At 39.2% G+C, this 17,673-nt stretch overlaps 2 protein-coding genes across 4 annotated transcripts; both read right to left on the reverse strand.

Annotated features, from left to right (window-relative positions):
* Nucleotides 1–1,359: 1,359 nt before the first annotated feature.
* Nucleotides 1,360–5,400, reverse strand: morf4l1 (mortality factor 4 like 1). Of its 2 annotated transcripts, XM_010797375.1 has the most exons (12): nt 5,259–5,400; nt 4,383–4,429; nt 4,223–4,290; nt 4,043–4,129; nt 3,774–3,851; nt 3,623–3,648; nt 3,387–3,478; nt 3,187–3,288; nt 2,996–3,084; nt 2,697–2,869; nt 1,921–2,005; nt 1,360–1,834 (listed from the first exon to the last, which is right to left on the reverse strand). In XM_010797375.1, the coding sequence occupies exons 1-12, from the start codon at nt 5,296–5,298 to the stop codon at nt 1,750–1,752; spliced, it is 972 nt and encodes a 323-aa protein (XP_010795677.1). In that variant the 5' UTR covers nt 5,299–5,400; the 3' UTR covers nt 1,360–1,749. The 2 variants fall into 2 exon arrangements, with proteins under 2 accessions (XP_010795677.1, XP_010795679.1); XM_010797377.1 differs by lacking the exon at nt 4,383–4,429 and having other exon boundaries at nt 5,259–5,323.
* A 1,611-nt stretch (nt 5,401–7,011) lies between these two features.
* Nucleotides 7,012–16,883, reverse strand: pias1b (protein inhibitor of activated STAT, 1b). Of its 2 annotated transcripts, none has more exons than XM_010797378.1 (14): nt 16,814–16,883; nt 13,372–13,804; nt 13,112–13,196; nt 12,857–12,904; nt 12,377–12,467; nt 12,136–12,270; nt 11,926–12,031; nt 11,646–11,719; nt 11,281–11,441; nt 10,768–10,901; nt 10,519–10,693; nt 10,249–10,388; nt 8,976–9,013; nt 7,012–8,877 (listed from the first exon to the last, which is right to left on the reverse strand). In XM_010797378.1, exons 1-14 carry the CDS (start codon nt 16,835–16,837, stop codon nt 8,539–8,541), a joined length of 1,983 nt encoding a protein of 660 aa, XP_010795680.1. In that variant the 5' UTR covers nt 16,838–16,883; the 3' UTR covers nt 7,012–8,538. The 2 variants fall into 2 exon arrangements, with proteins under 2 accessions (XP_010795680.1, XP_010795681.1); XM_010797379.1 differs by having other exon boundaries at nt 16,768–16,840.
* Nucleotides 16,884–17,673: the final 790 nt, after the last annotated feature.

Genomic DNA, 17,673 nt, shown 5'->3' on the forward strand with positions numbered 1-17,673 from the left:
CACGGAGTAGCGGCCTCTGTGGCAGATGCCGGAAGTACTTGCCACTGCCCGCAGATGCCACGAAATGCGCTTGCTGTCTCTCTATTTATGGTCACTTACCTTAGATCGGAGATGTTGTGCTGTCACAAATTCAACCTAAAACCTGCAGCACTGAGTCGTGGAGTGGACCTGTCAGACATGGTAGAAAACATAGACTATATTTATAGAAGTGTTTGGAATATACACTGAACCTATGAGCTGCCTTTTACTTTTTACCAAAAACCCTTAAAGACAACATCGTATTTATTGCACAGCCGCTAACAGTTGATGTAAGTTACTAGCTACCAAGCTAGCATAAACATTCACAAAAAAGAGATGCTAACTAGACTTACCGATCAGATGTCTGCAAGTTGCCCATTTTGGTTTAAAAAAAACATGCCTCATTTCAGAGTCAAACATAAATGGGGAAATCTCTGTATGGTGCACACTTAAAACATTTTCTTTTGCCAAATACACCAGAAACAGAATCACGTATGAGCCGCCAGCCGCCAGTTACAGGTGGGCGGGGGGAGGGGAGATCCATACCCTTTTCAGTTTCAAAACAAAAAACTTTCATAGCAGAACATGTTTGCATTCTATAAAACATTCCCAGGCGTAGACTTGTGATTCTTTCTTTTTTTTACATTTAAACCATTGGTCCATTTTGGGATTTGTCACTTATCCAATTTTCAAAAGGTTTATAAAATGAATTTATTTATTTTTACCAGATTAAGCATTTAATCGGGTATTGAATGTTTAATGAGCATTTCTTGAATTATTGCATTTATTTTACTATATTGGCCTGTTTTCATAGATGGGAGGGATCTGCCTGCAGGCGCCACGGCAGGGCCCAGGAGGTGAACAGGGACCTCTCCAAGTAGCAGGCCACACTCCATATTTAGGTCTGTTCGGGGACTTGAACTGGCGACCCTACGGCTCACAGTCCAAGCCCGTACTGACTGAGCCACTGCCATTTATACTTGTTTATCATGTTTTAGAAGTAATTCAAAAGCAAGCTTGCAAAAACGGGTGAACATTTAGTTTATTTTCTAAATTGATGTCAGTTAATCTTTGAGTGATATACAATTACCACTGAATATAATGCAGACATAATTACCGTTTGTGAAGTTTCAGACAGTTCAAATTATGTACTTAAATAATAAGAGCATTAAAGATTTTCAAATCCAATGTGTCCGAGTTCATAAAGACAAAGTCCTTCAATCAGTATTAGGAACAACATTCAAAAGCACCTTACTCCACCTGTAGATAAAGAGAAGGACAACACATCCTACCTTGACCTAACTGCAATACAAAGGCTTAAAAAACAAGTTGAACCAAACATTTGAGAATGAGATTTTTTATTAGAAAATGATGACAGCCTACAAGACAAATTTAGCCAGCATCTGAACCGAGACAGATAACAAAAACATAATCACGACGAAATTCCTTTTCAAAAAAGCTTGGTGACAAAAAAAAAAAGTATCATAGAAACTAAAAAGTGGTACTCAAAAACATACCAATACAGGAAGAGCGTACTCAGCAGCTTTCCACATGAAAGAAAATGAATTTGTCCAGGGATTAGTGTGATCTTGCTCTGATTCTTCCTTAATAAATCCAAAGATCTCGCACAATCCATTCTCCAAAGGCTTTTTGTGAAATCACATCCTTTTCGACAGGTAAGAATGTCGTCTCCGAACTTCAACACACAAAGGCTTCAGATCCCAAAGAACCTTAAACTGCCTTGCGGTGGTACTCTGGAGGGGCAACTTCATAGTCACTTGCATTGAAAAGCGATGCAGAGTTCTTCACAAGATACCTGGAATAGAGTTACATTTGATTTATTAAAAAAGGTGGAGATTTATCACTATGAGTCTTATTAATAACAATGTTGTGACTACTTACTTGAGGAAGTCTTGTAGATAACTGAGCAGCAGGGCAAGGCTCTTTTCATCCAGGGGAGTGTACGCCAGCATAGCTCCAATTCTCACTTGGAAAACCAAACAAAGAAAAGATTTATTATTTTATTTATTATAACCACCACATTGCCTGTGTCAAAAAAAAGATATCAAAAGAAGCAGGCTGCACTCTTATTTCCATGTGCAGATTGAGTTGATGTGGTTTACCTGAGTATTTGTTTTTGTAATGCTCAAGAGGATAACATATAAGCAGGTTAGGGCTGTTTTAATGTTCCGAGTAGAAAACCACCAGTCCATCATTTTAGACGAAGTTCTGATTTTAATTATCAGGATTTTCAAATCAAAACTCAAAAGAGTCAGAGAGAAGTGACTCAGCCATGTGTGCCATGGAGAATTTGTAAAAGATCAGAAACAAACTTTTTTTTTTAACTTTTGGTAGTTGAAGAGATACACATTGGGGTCACATGTATTCTTTTTAATATAGCCAGACTTGTCTTTGAGGCCAATAAGAATATCGACTTTTTAAGGGGTTAATAATGATAATGGCGGAGCAAAAATAAAAACCAAAACTTTGGGGCCGTGCCCAGAACATTATTCAAAAGTTGGGAGTCCATGGGGGAATCATTAGATCCCTAAATTGGACAGTTTTACCTTGACTGGGATCACTTCTACATTTAGATTGCTGCTGCACTAATTCCACTGCAGAAAATCAGATTTCTGTAATAAATACTACAGCAGGTAATGTTGTACAGGTGCTTTTACCAAAGAGTCTGAGAAGGTGAGGGGCGCCATAGATTTGAGACATAGATGTATCCGGATGGTTGGCCAGGATGTCTGCGTACTGCGGCCTTTCAAATTTGTAGAGAAGTTGTGTGCCCAGCATGACACTGAAATATTCCTTGATACCAGCAACCACCTCGTTCACTGCAAACTCCCTGAGCAGGGGAGGAAAAACGAGTTACATATCGATGACACAAAGCAAGTCATGTTTTTGCACTGCCTGGTGATCTTCAACAGCTAAGTAAGTAAGTACTGTAAGTAGTAACAATGTGTGTATTTACTTGCTGTCAGAGTTTCCTCTTGATTTCTTGTAGTTTGCATAATCTTCCAGGACTGAATCAACGTTCTTCTTGGCAGGTAGGTGGAAAAGCTGAAATCATGAAACAAAAAAGAACAATGCTGATAAATAACTTTGGAAATGATATAATGCAAATACATGTGATTTATTTAATACAATGCTGCGGTTAATAACCTGTTTTTGTCGTGTAATCAGGTCCCAGTCATCAACAAGCCATGGTTTCAGTTCCTCAGGGATTTTTACTCTCACCTCCACTCGATTTATGAAGGTCTCCTCCTGAAAAAACAGGAACCGATGTCAGAAAAGCCACACAACGACGCTTATAGCACAATGCTTACACAGGTAATGCCTCAAAAGTCGCTTTATTAACTCACGCTTTCAACAGTTGGGTCGACGCGTGCCCTCTTCTTTCGTGGAGGGTGGGTTGGGTCTCCTCCTGAACTAGTACCTTCACCGGCACCAGGAGCTGCACATTCAGAAACATAGCTATGTGTTATTTTATCCATAAAAACAATGACGGTGGAAACACAGTTGCAAAAACCTGATGATTTGTATTTTAGAGAGCACGTACGTACACTAATATGTAAATACACAAATATGATGTACTTACTCTTTTGTTTGTTCTTTTTGGTTTTCCTACAGAAAAAAAATAGAAAGCAAAGGTGTAAACATGTGTTTTTTTTAAACATTGACTTTATAAAAAGCGTGGTAGGAAACATCAAATCAGCTGACAGGTAGAATAAAGAATGACATTAACTCACACATCATTTTTCTGCGGGGGAGCAGGTATTTTCTTATTTGGCGCAGCACCCCTCATTCTCCCTTCTACATAATGGTCTCTAAATTAAGAAAACAAAACATGTTCAATACTTCATACATCGTTCATTTTCAGGAGATTAGAGGACACAGACAGTGGTGTTTTTAGAAGGCTCTTTTTGTGGACCTTGGCCATAAAGAACTCAATATATTTACATTTAAAACATTGAAATTAGTAAAAAAATTAATTAAAAACACGAGACGATAGACTTACTGATTGGCCCTCTGAAGCTCTTTCTGTTTCTGCAGATTAGTGTCCACATACTTTAGCACTCTGCTTTCAGGAACCCATTCGTCCCAACTGAAAGACAAAACACCATGAAATTAATTAATCCCATTGAAACCCTATACCGTGCAATTCTTAAAAATGTCATTTATTTGAGCAAACACTTACTTCTTATTCCAACCACTGTAATGAATAAAGTATTTGATATGTTTGTCCTTGATGTTTATCTTAACACACTGCAAAGAAAGACATACGTTATTGTCAAAAATGTACCAGACACAGGGAAGGACCACATGATCAGAGAAACAGGCTAACTAAGACAGCCTACCTTAGCTTCGTAGAGCAATGGCCCATGAAAACACAGCACTCTTTCACCTGAACAGAGTGTCGGTCAATTAAAATCAGCATGAGATCAGTTCGAGTGAATCACGATGAAAATGTAAGGCTGACTAAACTACTGACACACACACAAAAACAATTATTACACCTTACATTTTAATTATTCAACAAATGTCTGATGGCCGAGAACAATCATTACATCAAGGGGTAAAGCATTTGTTTAAGCCGCACAAGTGGGACTCATCAGTCAGGCTAGTGTCAAGTGTTTCATTTAGGAGCAGACTTGGTTTGATCTATGTGTAAAGCCGAAAAAGTAATCAGTTATTTGCAGAAATAGTTGACCAATATATTTGTTATATATTAGCAAGTAGCTACACATCAACTAATCCTAAATTACTTTCGATGCACGAAGCTTTTTGCATTTCTCTGAGAGCAGCAGAAAAAACACAATATGACAACAGAAGTTAGCCAGTTAGATCAGAGTTCTACACTAAACGGTATGTAAAAATAATACTGTCAATGGGAAGAACAGAAAAGTGGGCGGTGAAATCAATGGGAGCTAACGTTGCATGAATGAAGCTACCGCTTATAGTCAGAAAATCCCAATAACGCTAACATTAAAACCATACATTTTTCAGGTATGGTCTTGCTAATATAACACGATGTTGAAAAGAAAATCAGGTAGTGATACTTCACTAAAGCGGAGGATAAAAACGATCAAACCTGTTTAGTGAAACAACAATAGAGGCTAACAGAGATAGCGGTTCGTGCTAATGCTAGCTAACAGACACCGGACATTTCCGAAGGTCCCAGTCCTCACCGAAACCATAAACCTCTCGGAAAATATAACAAGACAGTGTATTACCTTCTTGAAATTTAGGTTTCGGGTCCTGTTTCGGCGCCATTCACGGATTAAACTAACAAAATATGGGGAAAATTGCTAGCTTCCATTACAGTCTGAAACGGTGCTGCTCTCTACATACGTCATAATCAACGCGATGACGCAATAATACCGCGACCAAAGATGTGGCTCACGATGAAATGCCAAATTTTAATTTATGCAGAGTGAAAATAACAAGTAAACGTGTTTTTGAACGTCTTTGTCCTATATTCTTCCCTCTACATTTGTATTCCGGTTTTTTAAAACGATAATATTATTTGTATATTTATATTGCTGCTCCTGAAAGGTCCACAACATGTACCACATAGGCCTACCACATTTTTAGTATAATGAAAAAACAGAATAGAAAAATAAGTAATTGTGGCACCTCTATAGTCATCATTCTGAAGCTAAAAAACAGATAGGGATCAGCTGAGACTTAATTTAGGAGTTTTATGAGAAAACAGTGTATACAGAGAGGGCTTTAGTTGGTCCTCTATATCACCCTGATTCAGTATAGGGTTTCACACAAAGCATTAAAAGCTGCTTTGGTTTTCTTCCGACAGCTCTCCGGCGGAACAGACCCTGGTGCAGCTTTATTTGTGCCAGTTTTTGGCTCTAAATGTGCAGATTGGTTTGGCTCACTGACAAAACCTAAATGCAACCGAGCCATTGTGTTGCTATTGGTTACACCTAACCAAAGTGTGTGTTCAAATTGTGATTTAAGGCAATGTGTTATGAAGCCAGAGGTGCCACCGGCATAATTACAAAGAGACTTCAATTAAAAATAAATGGATACTTTTACTATCAACTGATAAATTAAAGTATCATTTGAATGTTAATAAACTCACTTATTAATAAAACAATTATTCAATGAATGAGTCTAGAGTATTTTGTTGTTTGTCTATTGTGACAAATGAATAATTCAATTTAAAAAGGAAATTAAATGAATGAAATTTATTTATAAAAGACATTTCTCCTTTTGCTACATGTGTGTGATTTCACATACACCACCAGGAGCCTTTCCACTGTGAAATTTCAAAATGTCTTTGATAATGTTCATTATAACCAAACACAGCTAAATCTACACTTCTGTGTCTGACGTTAGGCCACCAACATACTCATGCCTCCCTCTAAACACAGGCCATGTGAATAAAAGTAATATGAAAGCAAGTTTCTGAACAAGGACATTTAAAGCTTGATCTTACCCTGAACTGTGTTAACTGTAGCTGAAATACAATAAGCAGTCTATGAAACATTGCTTAGGCCCCCTCACCACACCAAGGTCCCTGTCAAATCTTAAAACCTATTGATCCATGACTGGTAAATCAATGTCTGAGAACTCAGCGTAAGGGCACCTGTTTCATATCAGTTTCAAAGATGTAGGCAGTTTAAAATAGGCGGAGCAGGGTGGGAAATATATTCAACAATACAGATGGAGACACTTTTTTTTTGGACCAAATACCAAGAAAGCTAACGTCACTTCCAGCCTCAAATGTATTTTATGTTTAGTGCTAGTTAACATGAACACATACTGACCTTTTTCTTCATCAAATCTTTGTAATTCAAAGATACTAAATTGGCCTCTGATTTAAGGGCATGCTTTTTAAAGTGTTTCAAAAGTTTGATTAAGTTTAGGATTTTCACCAAGCAACTAACTGGATTAGAAGACCTCTCAGTGCGCCTTACGGTAACAAAACACATGCAGCTGAACAAAGACTGTCACCAGAGACACTCCAAATGTGCACTTTCTTCTGTTTAATTCTTACAAATATCAAACAGCACAGTAGACCTTGTAGCGGTTCAAAATGATCAAAGCCTCTATTGAGTTATTGACATCATCTGATAGTGAAACAAAAGAAAATGTTACAATGCATGTCAAGCAACTATGACATTTTTAAATAGCATTAATTATATAATTACAAAAGAAATATCACATACAATGACAGCAATGTATATTCACGAATCAAATGAATGCTTAAAATATATATGATAATAAATAATCCTAATTGTAAGCATAAGTCAAGAAAAATAAAGGGAGGGGATGCGTCCGTAATAACTTCAATGGTTTTAACTTCTGGGCCAAAATGCATGTTGTGAAACACTCGAAGACTAAGCTATCACAGCTCTCTAAAAGGCGTCTGCAAATACACTTAAGAAAGAAAGGCTCTGCATCCTGAGGCCTCGCCGCAGAACTGCTCGCTCAGGACGAGCGTTCAGGTCATTCGAAGAGGCATGCAAAGCTGCAAACGACTAAGTGTGAATGCCTCACTGCTCCCTACAGCCTTTATGTAAAGAAGCAAGTGCTAAAATCAAACATAAAGACATCATGAAATGTTAAATAAAGAATGAAGTGGATCGGAAGCTAGCTCCGTCTTGAAAGAGGTCAACCTGTCACGTTTCTGTAGTTTCCTGTGTATATTTTCAAAATAAAATAGACGTAGAAAAGTACACAACAAAGAGGCTGCTTGCTGGACTAGTGCCATTCATTCACACCGTGTAAAAGCCTGGTCTTACAATACTGACTTACTTCTTATTTATATGTATTTTAGGTACAGTCTAAACTATACACTATTGTTCATATTTGACTGAAACAGGCAAAGAGTGCAGTTATGACAACAGAAGGATCTAGCTTTTGCAATTCTAGTGTCAACAGTTCCTAGAGGCATGAGGAATGCTTCTTTAAAAAACCGCATACATCCAACATAACTTACATCATAAATAATTTCTTAAGAATAATATGACCACAGCATGAGTGTCTTACAGAAAAATCTACAGTGATGGCTAAAATGGCCAGATCTTTCTGCTGTCAAGTCATTTAGACAGATATGATGCCATTTAGAAAATAAAGAAAAGTTTTACATGTTCCTGTTTCGCCTTTTTTACATCTATAACAATGCCCATTTTCTTTATATTCTAAATATCATGTTACATAAGGTACGACCTCATTGGGTTCTGTGCACATAACATTATACTGAAATAATGCCATCAACATGGAATATCGAAACAAAACTGTAAAAACCAGGTACAAAAGGTACAATATAATCAAAGGACCACGTGAAGGGGTGTGAAAAAGTCTTCAGTATTCACAGAAAAATATCAACTGAAGTAACTCACCGGACAAGAAGCGTCCTAAGTTTATATACATATGATAAGTAAAATTGAAAATAGATTTTCCTCTCTGTACATAGCACTGTATTCTTTCATCTTCTTCCGTATTTACAAAGACCTCCCGGTCTCCCTTGTCTGTTAGTTCTGTGTGGATCTAGTCAAGAGAGATAACGTCAGATATGGAGCCATAAATGGCCGCCGCTGCCGCTGCAGCTTCCACCGAGGACCTGGACAGTCCTGAGAGGTTGTCCCTGTCCCTGTCCCGCTCTCTGTCTTTGTCGCGGTCCCGCAGGCTGCTGGAGGACACCAAGCTGCTGGTGCTGCCACTGTTGCTGCCTCCGTTAGTGGCGGCCAGCGTGCTGCTCCCCGGGGTGCCCGACTGCTCCCGCAGCATCTGAGAGGGATAGGGCAGGAAGCGGTTCAGGAGCAGGTCGTGGTCCTCTGAGGCGGACGCTGAGGCTGCTGCTGCGGCGGCCATCACCATGTTGTAATGCTAACAGAGAAGAGAAGAGTTACCATTAACATTAAACTACCAGACATAAACAAGGGCAGTATGATTCTGCTGAAGGTCAGGTGTTGCAGTGAATATACCTGATTGTCGCCTTGGAGGAAGGAGAAGAAATTTAAATCTGTAAGAGAAGACACAAGATTCAACAACACGGAACAAACAGTTGTTTACATATAGGTGCGCCTTTTTAACTATGTTTCAATGTATAAAACAGGCATTGCTTCAACATATTGAAACAAAGAACGGCTGCTGTAGTCTCCCGCCCACACTTTGTGAGGCTATACTTCTCCTTGAGCAGATGGAGCTGCTCTTCTTTACAGAAATTGCAGTAGATTGACAGGAATTGTGGAAAAATATAAAACGAAAAAAACATGCTTCTCATAACTCCAGAAGCTTTTTTTTCATAATCAAAGTAAGTGATTGTGTTGTCTGTAGATATTTGAGGAAATTGCAAACAGGCCAATACCTAATTCACCAAGTAGTGGCTATTTAAAAAAAAACATAGACAAATATAACTGTAAAAAATGTAATAGCACGATTATCCCTTATGTTGCAGTTAATCAAATATTAAAATGACTACTGGTAGTTCAAATAGCAAGGATCATAGCAATGGCAGTTGCAGTGTGTAAGGGGTGCACAATTTGGCAGTTTGGTCTGAGCTCACTTTAAAGAGATGGGGCCTTTATCCACAGGCGTGATTCAAAGCTGTGTTTTTATTAACGGTCCGTCCACACTACAGCTTCGACAGCTTCAAAAACGGTTTCCAACGCGTCTGCCCATTCACTTTGAATGGGGTGACGTCACCAACTGCTAGGACTGTCTTAGGGAAGATGGCATTTAGATGCGCAGCTCCACTGTCTTGGAATAGTCTGCAATTGAAATGGAAACTGAGCAATCTGGTGCCACTAAATGTTTTTAAAGCTCGGTTGGATGCTACTCAATCCGAAGCTGTTGGTACCTGTCCATGTGGATAGTTATGTAAATTGTAAATCCCTGTAATGATGCCCTTTTTGTTGTTCTGTTTATGTTTTTATGTTTCATGTGGAACCTACTTGAGCAGGTCTCCCTTGAAAAAGAGATCAATGATCTCAATGGGATACACCTGGATAAATAAAGGTTTGAAATGAAAGCCAAAACTAGTCTTCATCTTCAGGACATATCGCTCCACCACATCTCAGCAAGTAAACACAGCTCAGCGTTGAGCTTTTCAGCTTTGGATGAACCTTAGAAGACATTCCTTCTCCAACAGTATGGACCGAACACATGAATACTGTTGCCAATAATATTTCGATCATACATATGTGTTTATTTTATAAAGACAGACTCAGCTAAAGTTTATTGTAGTGACAGTCGTACCTGGCAGGTCACTAGTTGTGTGATAATAGTGGCGATAGTCCTGGATGAGGGGAGGGGGGGGAGGAATGTAGCTGCTGTCCACAGGGGGCATGCTGGGATCTCTGCTCACTGGAGAGTCCTGGGTGTGTAGGTTCAGTACTCTGAGAGGAAACACAGCGACATCACATCAGTCGAACAAAGGAAGTAACACACCAGAGCGCAGCACAAAGATCTTAAAAATACATATTTTTACTGTTATCTAACTTCCTGTTTTTTGGTTTGGAGACTCACCCCTTGCTCGGAGGCGGAGAGACGGGGGACAGCGAGGGACAGGGTCTTTTGAGAGGCGGCTCGTCGTCCAGCTCCTCCTCTGAGGAGCTGTCGAGTGTCAGGTCGATCACATCCACTTTCTTGTTGTTGTCGTGTGATCCCCGCCTGTGCTCCTGCGGGTTGTTCTGAGACGAGTCTACAAAAGGAACAGTTACCTCACACTGTGCTCAATCAAACACAGGAAGACCCTGAAATGCACACGCTACATACCGCTGTCTACGCCGTTGTACGAAGCGGACACCTCCTGCACCTCTCTCTTCGACCTCATGGGATGCCAGTTTCCATCTTCTTTGAACTGGATTTCATCGCAGTCAGAACAGCTATTCAGGATTTCCATGAACAACCTGAGGAAAACAGCAGGACAGTTCAAAGAGTTTAGCCCCTTTGCAACCAGAACAACATCAGCTTCAGTAGATCTTCATCCTTTAACACTGATCATTTGGAAATACAGTATTGTTGGAAATTAAAGCTGCAAATTATATCTGGGTTTTTAGGCAGTTATATATATAAAAAAAAGAATACAGAAGGTTGCTTTGGTGCAGGGTTCAGGTACAAATGAGATAATAACATATAAAGCAGTAAAGCAACAATTCCATTATTTGGACTCCAAAGCACTTCTTAGATTGCTCTAACACAATGAAGAGGGATTATTAAGTAAGGTACATTTCATTACGATCATGTCAGACAGTAATCTAGCAGGAATGTGTGCCGTGTTGTGCTCACCCGTCGATAATGAGGTGTTCGTACGGTGCCTTCTTGTCGCAGACTGGACACACCCAGGTCGGCTTCTTCTCGTTCATTTGGATGTAGAGTGTAGCATCGAAGCACTGAAGGTGAGAACACGTGAGCGCTCTGCAAGGGATGGTCAGCCTCATCTTCCCCAGCTAATAGAGAAAACACCAAATAAATGTGACTTCATTAAATCATGTTTGCAACATTTCCTTTGATTGGACATAATGTAATAATAGGGCGAATCTGTTTGTTGACAAACTGGTTCTACAAGTATATCATGAAGGCTAGTCAAATATTTCTCCCAACAATCTAAAATAACTTTTCTTTAGAGGAGCAGTGTGTAGTGGAGTATTTACAGGACACAGGAGAGAGACTCGTAGACTGGTGGTGGCGATCTCACTCTCTGGATCAGCTGTTAACTTCTCTTTAACTGTCAGAGAGAAAAGACAAACACAAAGATTAAATGAGTGTGTTTCATTCAAGTGGATTTGTCAATTTGATCAATACACACTAGATAAAACCAGAGAACATGGAATAACCTATCTTTAATTCCCCGGATTTCCACAAAACAGTTGTGACAATATGAAAGTGAATTGATATGATTGTCTTTGACTTACAGATGTAGTGGAAACTTACTCAGAGCTCTTGAGTGGTCCGGGTTTCTTATTCCTTTGGCCCGTAGTCTTTGCAACAACACTACAGAGGACTGCTGTCTCACCAGATACACAGCCATGGAAAAACTCTGACAGAAAAAAGATAGAAATAATGAGCGAGTGAGTTCCATCTACTGTCCTTTTTAATGGGCTATGCAGATTGAATCCCAACGCTTTGCAAACGTCTTCTTACCCTCCCAATTTCTGAAGTCCATGACACCACAATGGTGTTGGGTACTGTGGTGGAAAGTCGGACCAGAGAGGTGATGTTGATGGAGCGACTGGGCCTTTTTGGTTCAACTCCATTTTTGGTTGGAGGAAGATATCCCTGCAGAGAAAACATCCAACATCAGTGACCTCGATTCTCAGAAATTGGTGTCGTGTTACACAGAAAGTATGATAAGATTATCCATTCACAAACTGTCGGGACTCACCGGGAGATTACAGGGTTTGCCGTTCACCTTCACACACAGATTAGGGGGGAAATGATCCTCCTGGGGACAGCTGGTCTCTGATAAACAAAATCTGAAAAGGAAGAAAAATAAATGACAGAAGCTCTAATGTGAAGGACAAATGTAAAAAACTAATATAAGCGCTTTGAGCACCAGGAAAAACGCTATATAAATGTAATGTATTATTAATGTGTTTCTCATGCTAATCTAAAAACTTCCCAGCTATTTTATTGAACATGCCTTACACTGTAAAATAAAGAATATAGTTAAGGTTGAAGTTAAAACTTGGGTGAGGGTTAAAATTCTTTCATCTGAATCTGAAAAAGACATAAATAACAAAAACTGTACAAATGCCAACTATTTCTGGAAACTTCTCAAAACTGAGAGAGGCTAACCGAGCCCCAATATTCACTGAATGCAAATCTACTTATTGGTTAAAAGAGAAATGTATGTTCAACATACCTTAACTGGACTTGAACAGCAAAGTCACATTTGGTCCCAGATATGTCCCTAAAGAAGTGAAAAGAGTCAGAAGTCAAATGAGGCTGGCCCAAAGTAAAACAGCATTTAAAACACATCAGTTTACTACGATTGCTTGCTGTGTCAGATATAACAGCTGCATTCTAAATCACGTAAACAGTATATTGAAAATAGTTTGGTAGTAACATTGTGTTTTTTCTTCCTTCTCGTCTCTTACCAGAGAGCTTTCTCACTTACATGGAGCTGCTGATCTGTGTAACTTGGTGCGGTGTTAATGCAAAGGCATAACATGCTTCCTGGAACCGCTGACTGTTGTCTGAGGCTACAAAAAAGAAACCACAACACAGCATGACACTCAGAGGGGAAACCTTCAGCATTTCCTAGGCACTAATGGCAACTCATATTGAACTTTGACCAAGCACGGTTTTGAAAAGTCATGTTACAGATATCTGTGGTCAGAATGCTCCATCACCCACAGTAGGAAGTGGTGGACTCACCCAAGCTGGTTGGCTTAATGAGCTCATCCAGAACGTCGTAGAATGGCAGTCTTTGCAGCTTGACATCGGGGTGAACAGGGTGCAGGGCGGAGGGGAGGTGGGACAGATTCAGCTCATGCTTCGGCCCGAGTAAAGAGACCGGCAGCAGAGGCGAGGGGGAACCGTGGCTGTCAAACCCAAGCTGGGCAAGGCCAGCGGGCAGGCTGGAGGCCGAATGAACGCCAGGCAGAGCCAGGTCCACCGGCGATACCATTTTGGTTGGGAAGCGCCGTCTGTAGAGCTCTTTGATCTTCATCTGCACTGCCGGACTGCACCCAGCCTTCAATAGGTGGAGAGCTTTGGTCAAAAGTTCGTGTTTGCGGCCGTGCTTATTCCGTCCTGCATAACCCAACAACACCTGGAGCTCCGAAACTCGAAGGCTCATTACCATTTGCTGGAAGAAAAAAAAAGTGGCCAAAATTGTCTGTTATTACAATATTATTATCACAAACAAGTCTAATTTTCTCATTTAGGCTTTACCACTTAAAGCATTAACTATCCAATCATGTCTGATTTATATAATTCAAATCCTGCTTGGAGAAGTACGACTTATAGAGTTTCTTTGGACTTTGTCTGGGTACAATAAAACTACTAGGGATGCACCGAATATTCGGCCGCCGAAAATTATCGGCCGAAAATGGTTAAAAAGGGCCTTTCGGCCGAAAGGGTTTTAGCACCGAAAAAATATCACCGAATGTCAGAGAACAGGGTTACGTTGGTAAGCTAACGTGTTGTTGTGATGACGTAATCAAAACGCGGCGACAAGCACGGCGCGCGACCATGCTCGCGGCTGGCTCACAGCCAACTTGTCTGCCGCTTGGAGATATTTTAAAATATCAGAGAAAGAGGCGCGGATTGCGATTTGTAAAACGTGTTCAGCTGACATTTCTCGAGGGGGTGTAACTGCAAAGACTTTCACCACTTCAGGATTACTCCACCACTTGAAATCAAAACACCCGGACAAATATGCGGAGTAAGATCAAATCACAAGCACTGACAGCGAGAGACTGTTCAGCGCTGCCTCTCATGTGCTTTATGAGAAGAGGAACAGACTTATGGCTGATAAAGCAGAGAAGCTACTGTTCATTAAAAAGAACCTCCCACTTTTCCTTAATAAGTAGACAAGGCTGGCTTATCATAAGCTTATCTAGTTCTACCATGTCTACTTTGTACTTTCGGTATCTAAATGATACAATGTTGTTTACATTGCTCATGAGGACAGACCACCTTATTTGCAGATTCTTGAAATTGTAATTTAATTTGTAATTGATTGTGGATTTTGTATCCAGTTTTCACTTTATGTATCTTTATACAATGTTTACTACTTTTCTTATGAGGACAGACAGCCTTATTTACAGATTCTTGAAATTCAATTGTAATTTCATTTGTAAATAGTTACATTCATGTGGATTTATCCAGTTTGCACATTTGTATGCATGCACTTATAGGTGCATTTGTTGTTGTTGAAGGCCTGGCTGTTACAGTCTTTATTTACACTATTTTGTTCTAGGCCTACTGGCCTAGATGTTTATGCAGTTTTAAAGCACCTTGGCTTTGTTCTGAATGCACTTTGTTGTAGTTATCCTACAAAGAAAAATAAAATACACTTGACTTGGAATTAATGTACTGTATGCATTCAAAAGTGCTGAATAAATGTTTTATGGACCCATAATAGTGATTATTATTTAAGTTAAGTTTTGCCATAATCATGTATTTTTCCATAATCAGGCAGCTGAACAACATTGGTAAAAAATGTATACATTATATATATATATATATATTTATATTAATCATTTTCGGCCTTTCGGCATTCGGCCAACTGTTTCCTATTTTCGGTATCGGTTTCGGCCAAGAATTTCCCATTCGGTGCACCCCTAAAAACTACACAATAAAAGCAGACAGTATATTTAACAAACAAAGCCACCAACATAATTTATACTTCATCAACTTATAGCTGTAATGCATAAAGCATCACTGCACATGCTGGAAGTGATAATACAGGGGGGGAAACAATAGCATGAATATCTGCACAAAATAATGGAATATAATACAGCAGAGACGGCGTCTTGAGACAGTGTCAGAGAGGTGTCAATTCAAACTTTGAAAAGTAGCTTGTGAAGATGTATTAGCCTGCATTATACCATGCAGTGGTCGTTTTGCTTTAGGATATTTATATTTCCAACAAATACATTCTATAGTGTATAAAGGGTAATGTTACCTGATGTTACATTAAAAAGGTACTCATGTTTTCATGCCCACCATATGTATAGTACTCTCATGAACTACGATGTTTAAAACGTGCAATGTTGCTCTACACACCATTAAAACACATAATTAAAAGACAACCTTTCATTATGAAGAGCATAATGCAAATGTGACTTTCAACCGAGTTGATCAATCAAAATCATCTTTATGTTAATTGACAATCCCAATTAGCTCTCAATGTTGGACTGGAAAAACTGAATATTTTAGTAACCGTAAACATACCAATAATGCTTAATATCTGGCTGCTTAATACCACATGTTGTGCCAGATGGAAGTGAAACATTGACATACACTCACTAAATGTAAATGATATACAAATGTATGTTAAATGACTTGTATACAGTATAGATTTAATAAGGCTAATACGAGATTAATGAGTTGAGGCAACAGTGCAGAAATTCGCTAAGGACGTGAGGAGATGAAAACAAACCGTTTCACAAAGAGTGTTTTCTTTCAAATATGAATTACGTTCTAATATAAGAGGGTAGAAGAAGGTTGAGGGACACATTTAGCATAGGCTAGCTAACAGCGCCTGTGTGATACCGGTGTAATCTGACTGAAACAGAACCTAAAGACACAGTATTTCGTTTATCTCGTCTATTCAAACAATAATCGCCACATAAACAACATTACAGTCAACAAGACTGTGGATAGTGACCATATTTCGTGGACTGCTCCTTCACATCAAATACAAAAAATAACGCCAATGGAAGCTACATTGCGCTTGTCTTCCAGGGAATAGACAGAGCCCTTTTTAAAACAGATATTGCAGTTCACCTGATGCTCTATTGATAATGTCAGTTACCTAACACCAAAGTGCCGTCGGGTACAACACGTAAAAATGAATGTTGTTTTAGTATTTGTCTATAAGCGATATCTGGCCTTAACTGCAGGTGAGCCGCTCAGCGGAGGCAGCCTAACGGAACGTCGGCAACAATAACAAAGCTAATGCTAACGGGCTAGCCAGACAGCTAACAGCTGGTCCGGTCTTCACTGCTCTGTTGTTTTGGTATTAAATGCTTTAAAAGCAACACACATCGGGTCTCTATGTTCAAATAACAATGGTGCTATGATTTGAAATTCGAATCTTACTGTATGAACTGCTTATTTGTCAAGCTAATGAAGGGGCTCGCTTTACCTTCAGTTCCGCACTCTCCGCCATCTTGTTACATTATCTGCGCATGCGCAACGGCCATCCTCAAGGGACAGCGAAATTCAAAATTGAGTGTCGCTTCCTGACCTCATACAGCAGGGGGCGCTACCGCGGCATATACAAACTGTGTTGTAAGTAGATTTACTCAAGTACTGTATTTTAATACAACTTTAAGGGACTTCTACTTTACTTGAGTATTTCAATGTTTTCTTACTTTGTACTTGCTTCCTCACTAGCCCACGATTTACCTAAATTGGTAAATGGTGTGCTTTTACTCCATTAGCCTACATTAATGTATTACCTTTAGGGAAGATTTGGATCAATGAAGTGAAATATAAAACAGCACTTAAATAAGACTTTAGTCACACCTGGAGTCACATTCACAAGCTACTCTGCAGCATACAAGGTAATTAAAAATATCTGCACATTTATAAGGTTTAATAAACTTAAATGCGCCAATAATTATCATCAACACATTATATTATAGGAAAATGGGCCAATCTGCCTTAGAGTACTTTTGTTGGTACTTTAAGTATATTTTGATGCTAATACTTTTACACGTTTTAAATGCAGGACTTTTAACAGAGTATTCTGGTGGTACTTAAGTATATAAGTGTACTTCTCTAAATGTAGCCTATCTGAAGAACTGTATTCTGCTCGTAAAAGAGTGCATACAAAAAGGTTTGGTTAGGATGTTTCTTCCCTTTTATTCAATTTACAGCCTGCATATTTTTATCTTTAAGGATTAATCGATTATTTAAGTTATCATTGACAGAAATAAATGATCACCTTATTGATAATCTACTAATCGTGTAAACCATGCACAAATGATGAACAACATAAAA

This window comes from Notothenia coriiceps, unplaced genomic scaffold, assembly GCF_000735185.1.
Source record: "Notothenia coriiceps isolate Sejong01 unplaced genomic scaffold, NC01 NC01_scaffold00037879, whole genome shotgun sequence".
NCBI classification, from domain to species: domain Eukaryota; kingdom Metazoa; phylum Chordata; class Actinopteri; order Perciformes; family Nototheniidae; genus Notothenia; species Notothenia coriiceps.

Excerpts from the sequence above, each read along its gene's own strand:
- pias1b (XM_010797378.1), bottom strand. The coding sequence starts at position 16,837 with ATGGCGGAGAGTGCGGAACTGAAG. Across the intron at positions 12,468-12,856 it reads GCTGTTCAAGTCCAGTTAAG|ATTTTGTTTATCAGAGACCA; the intron begins GTATGTTGAACA and ends CTTCCTTTTCAG. Across the intron at positions 11,442-11,645 it reads GAGTCTCTCTCCTGTGTCCT|CTGGGGAAGATGAGGCTGAC; the intron begins GTAAATACTCCA and ends TTTCTCTATTAG.
- morf4l1 (XM_010797375.1), bottom strand. The coding sequence starts at position 5,298 with ATGGCGCCGAAACAGGACCCGAAACCTAAATTTCAAGAAG. Across the intron at positions 3,649-3,773 it reads CCCCCGCAGAAAAATGATGT|GAAAACCAAAAAGAACAAAC; the intron begins GTGAGTTAATGT and ends TTTTTTCTGTAG. Across the intron at positions 3,085-3,186 it reads TGATTACACGACAAAAACAG|CTTTTCCACCTACCTGCCAA; the intron begins GTTATTAACCGC and ends TCATGATTTCAG.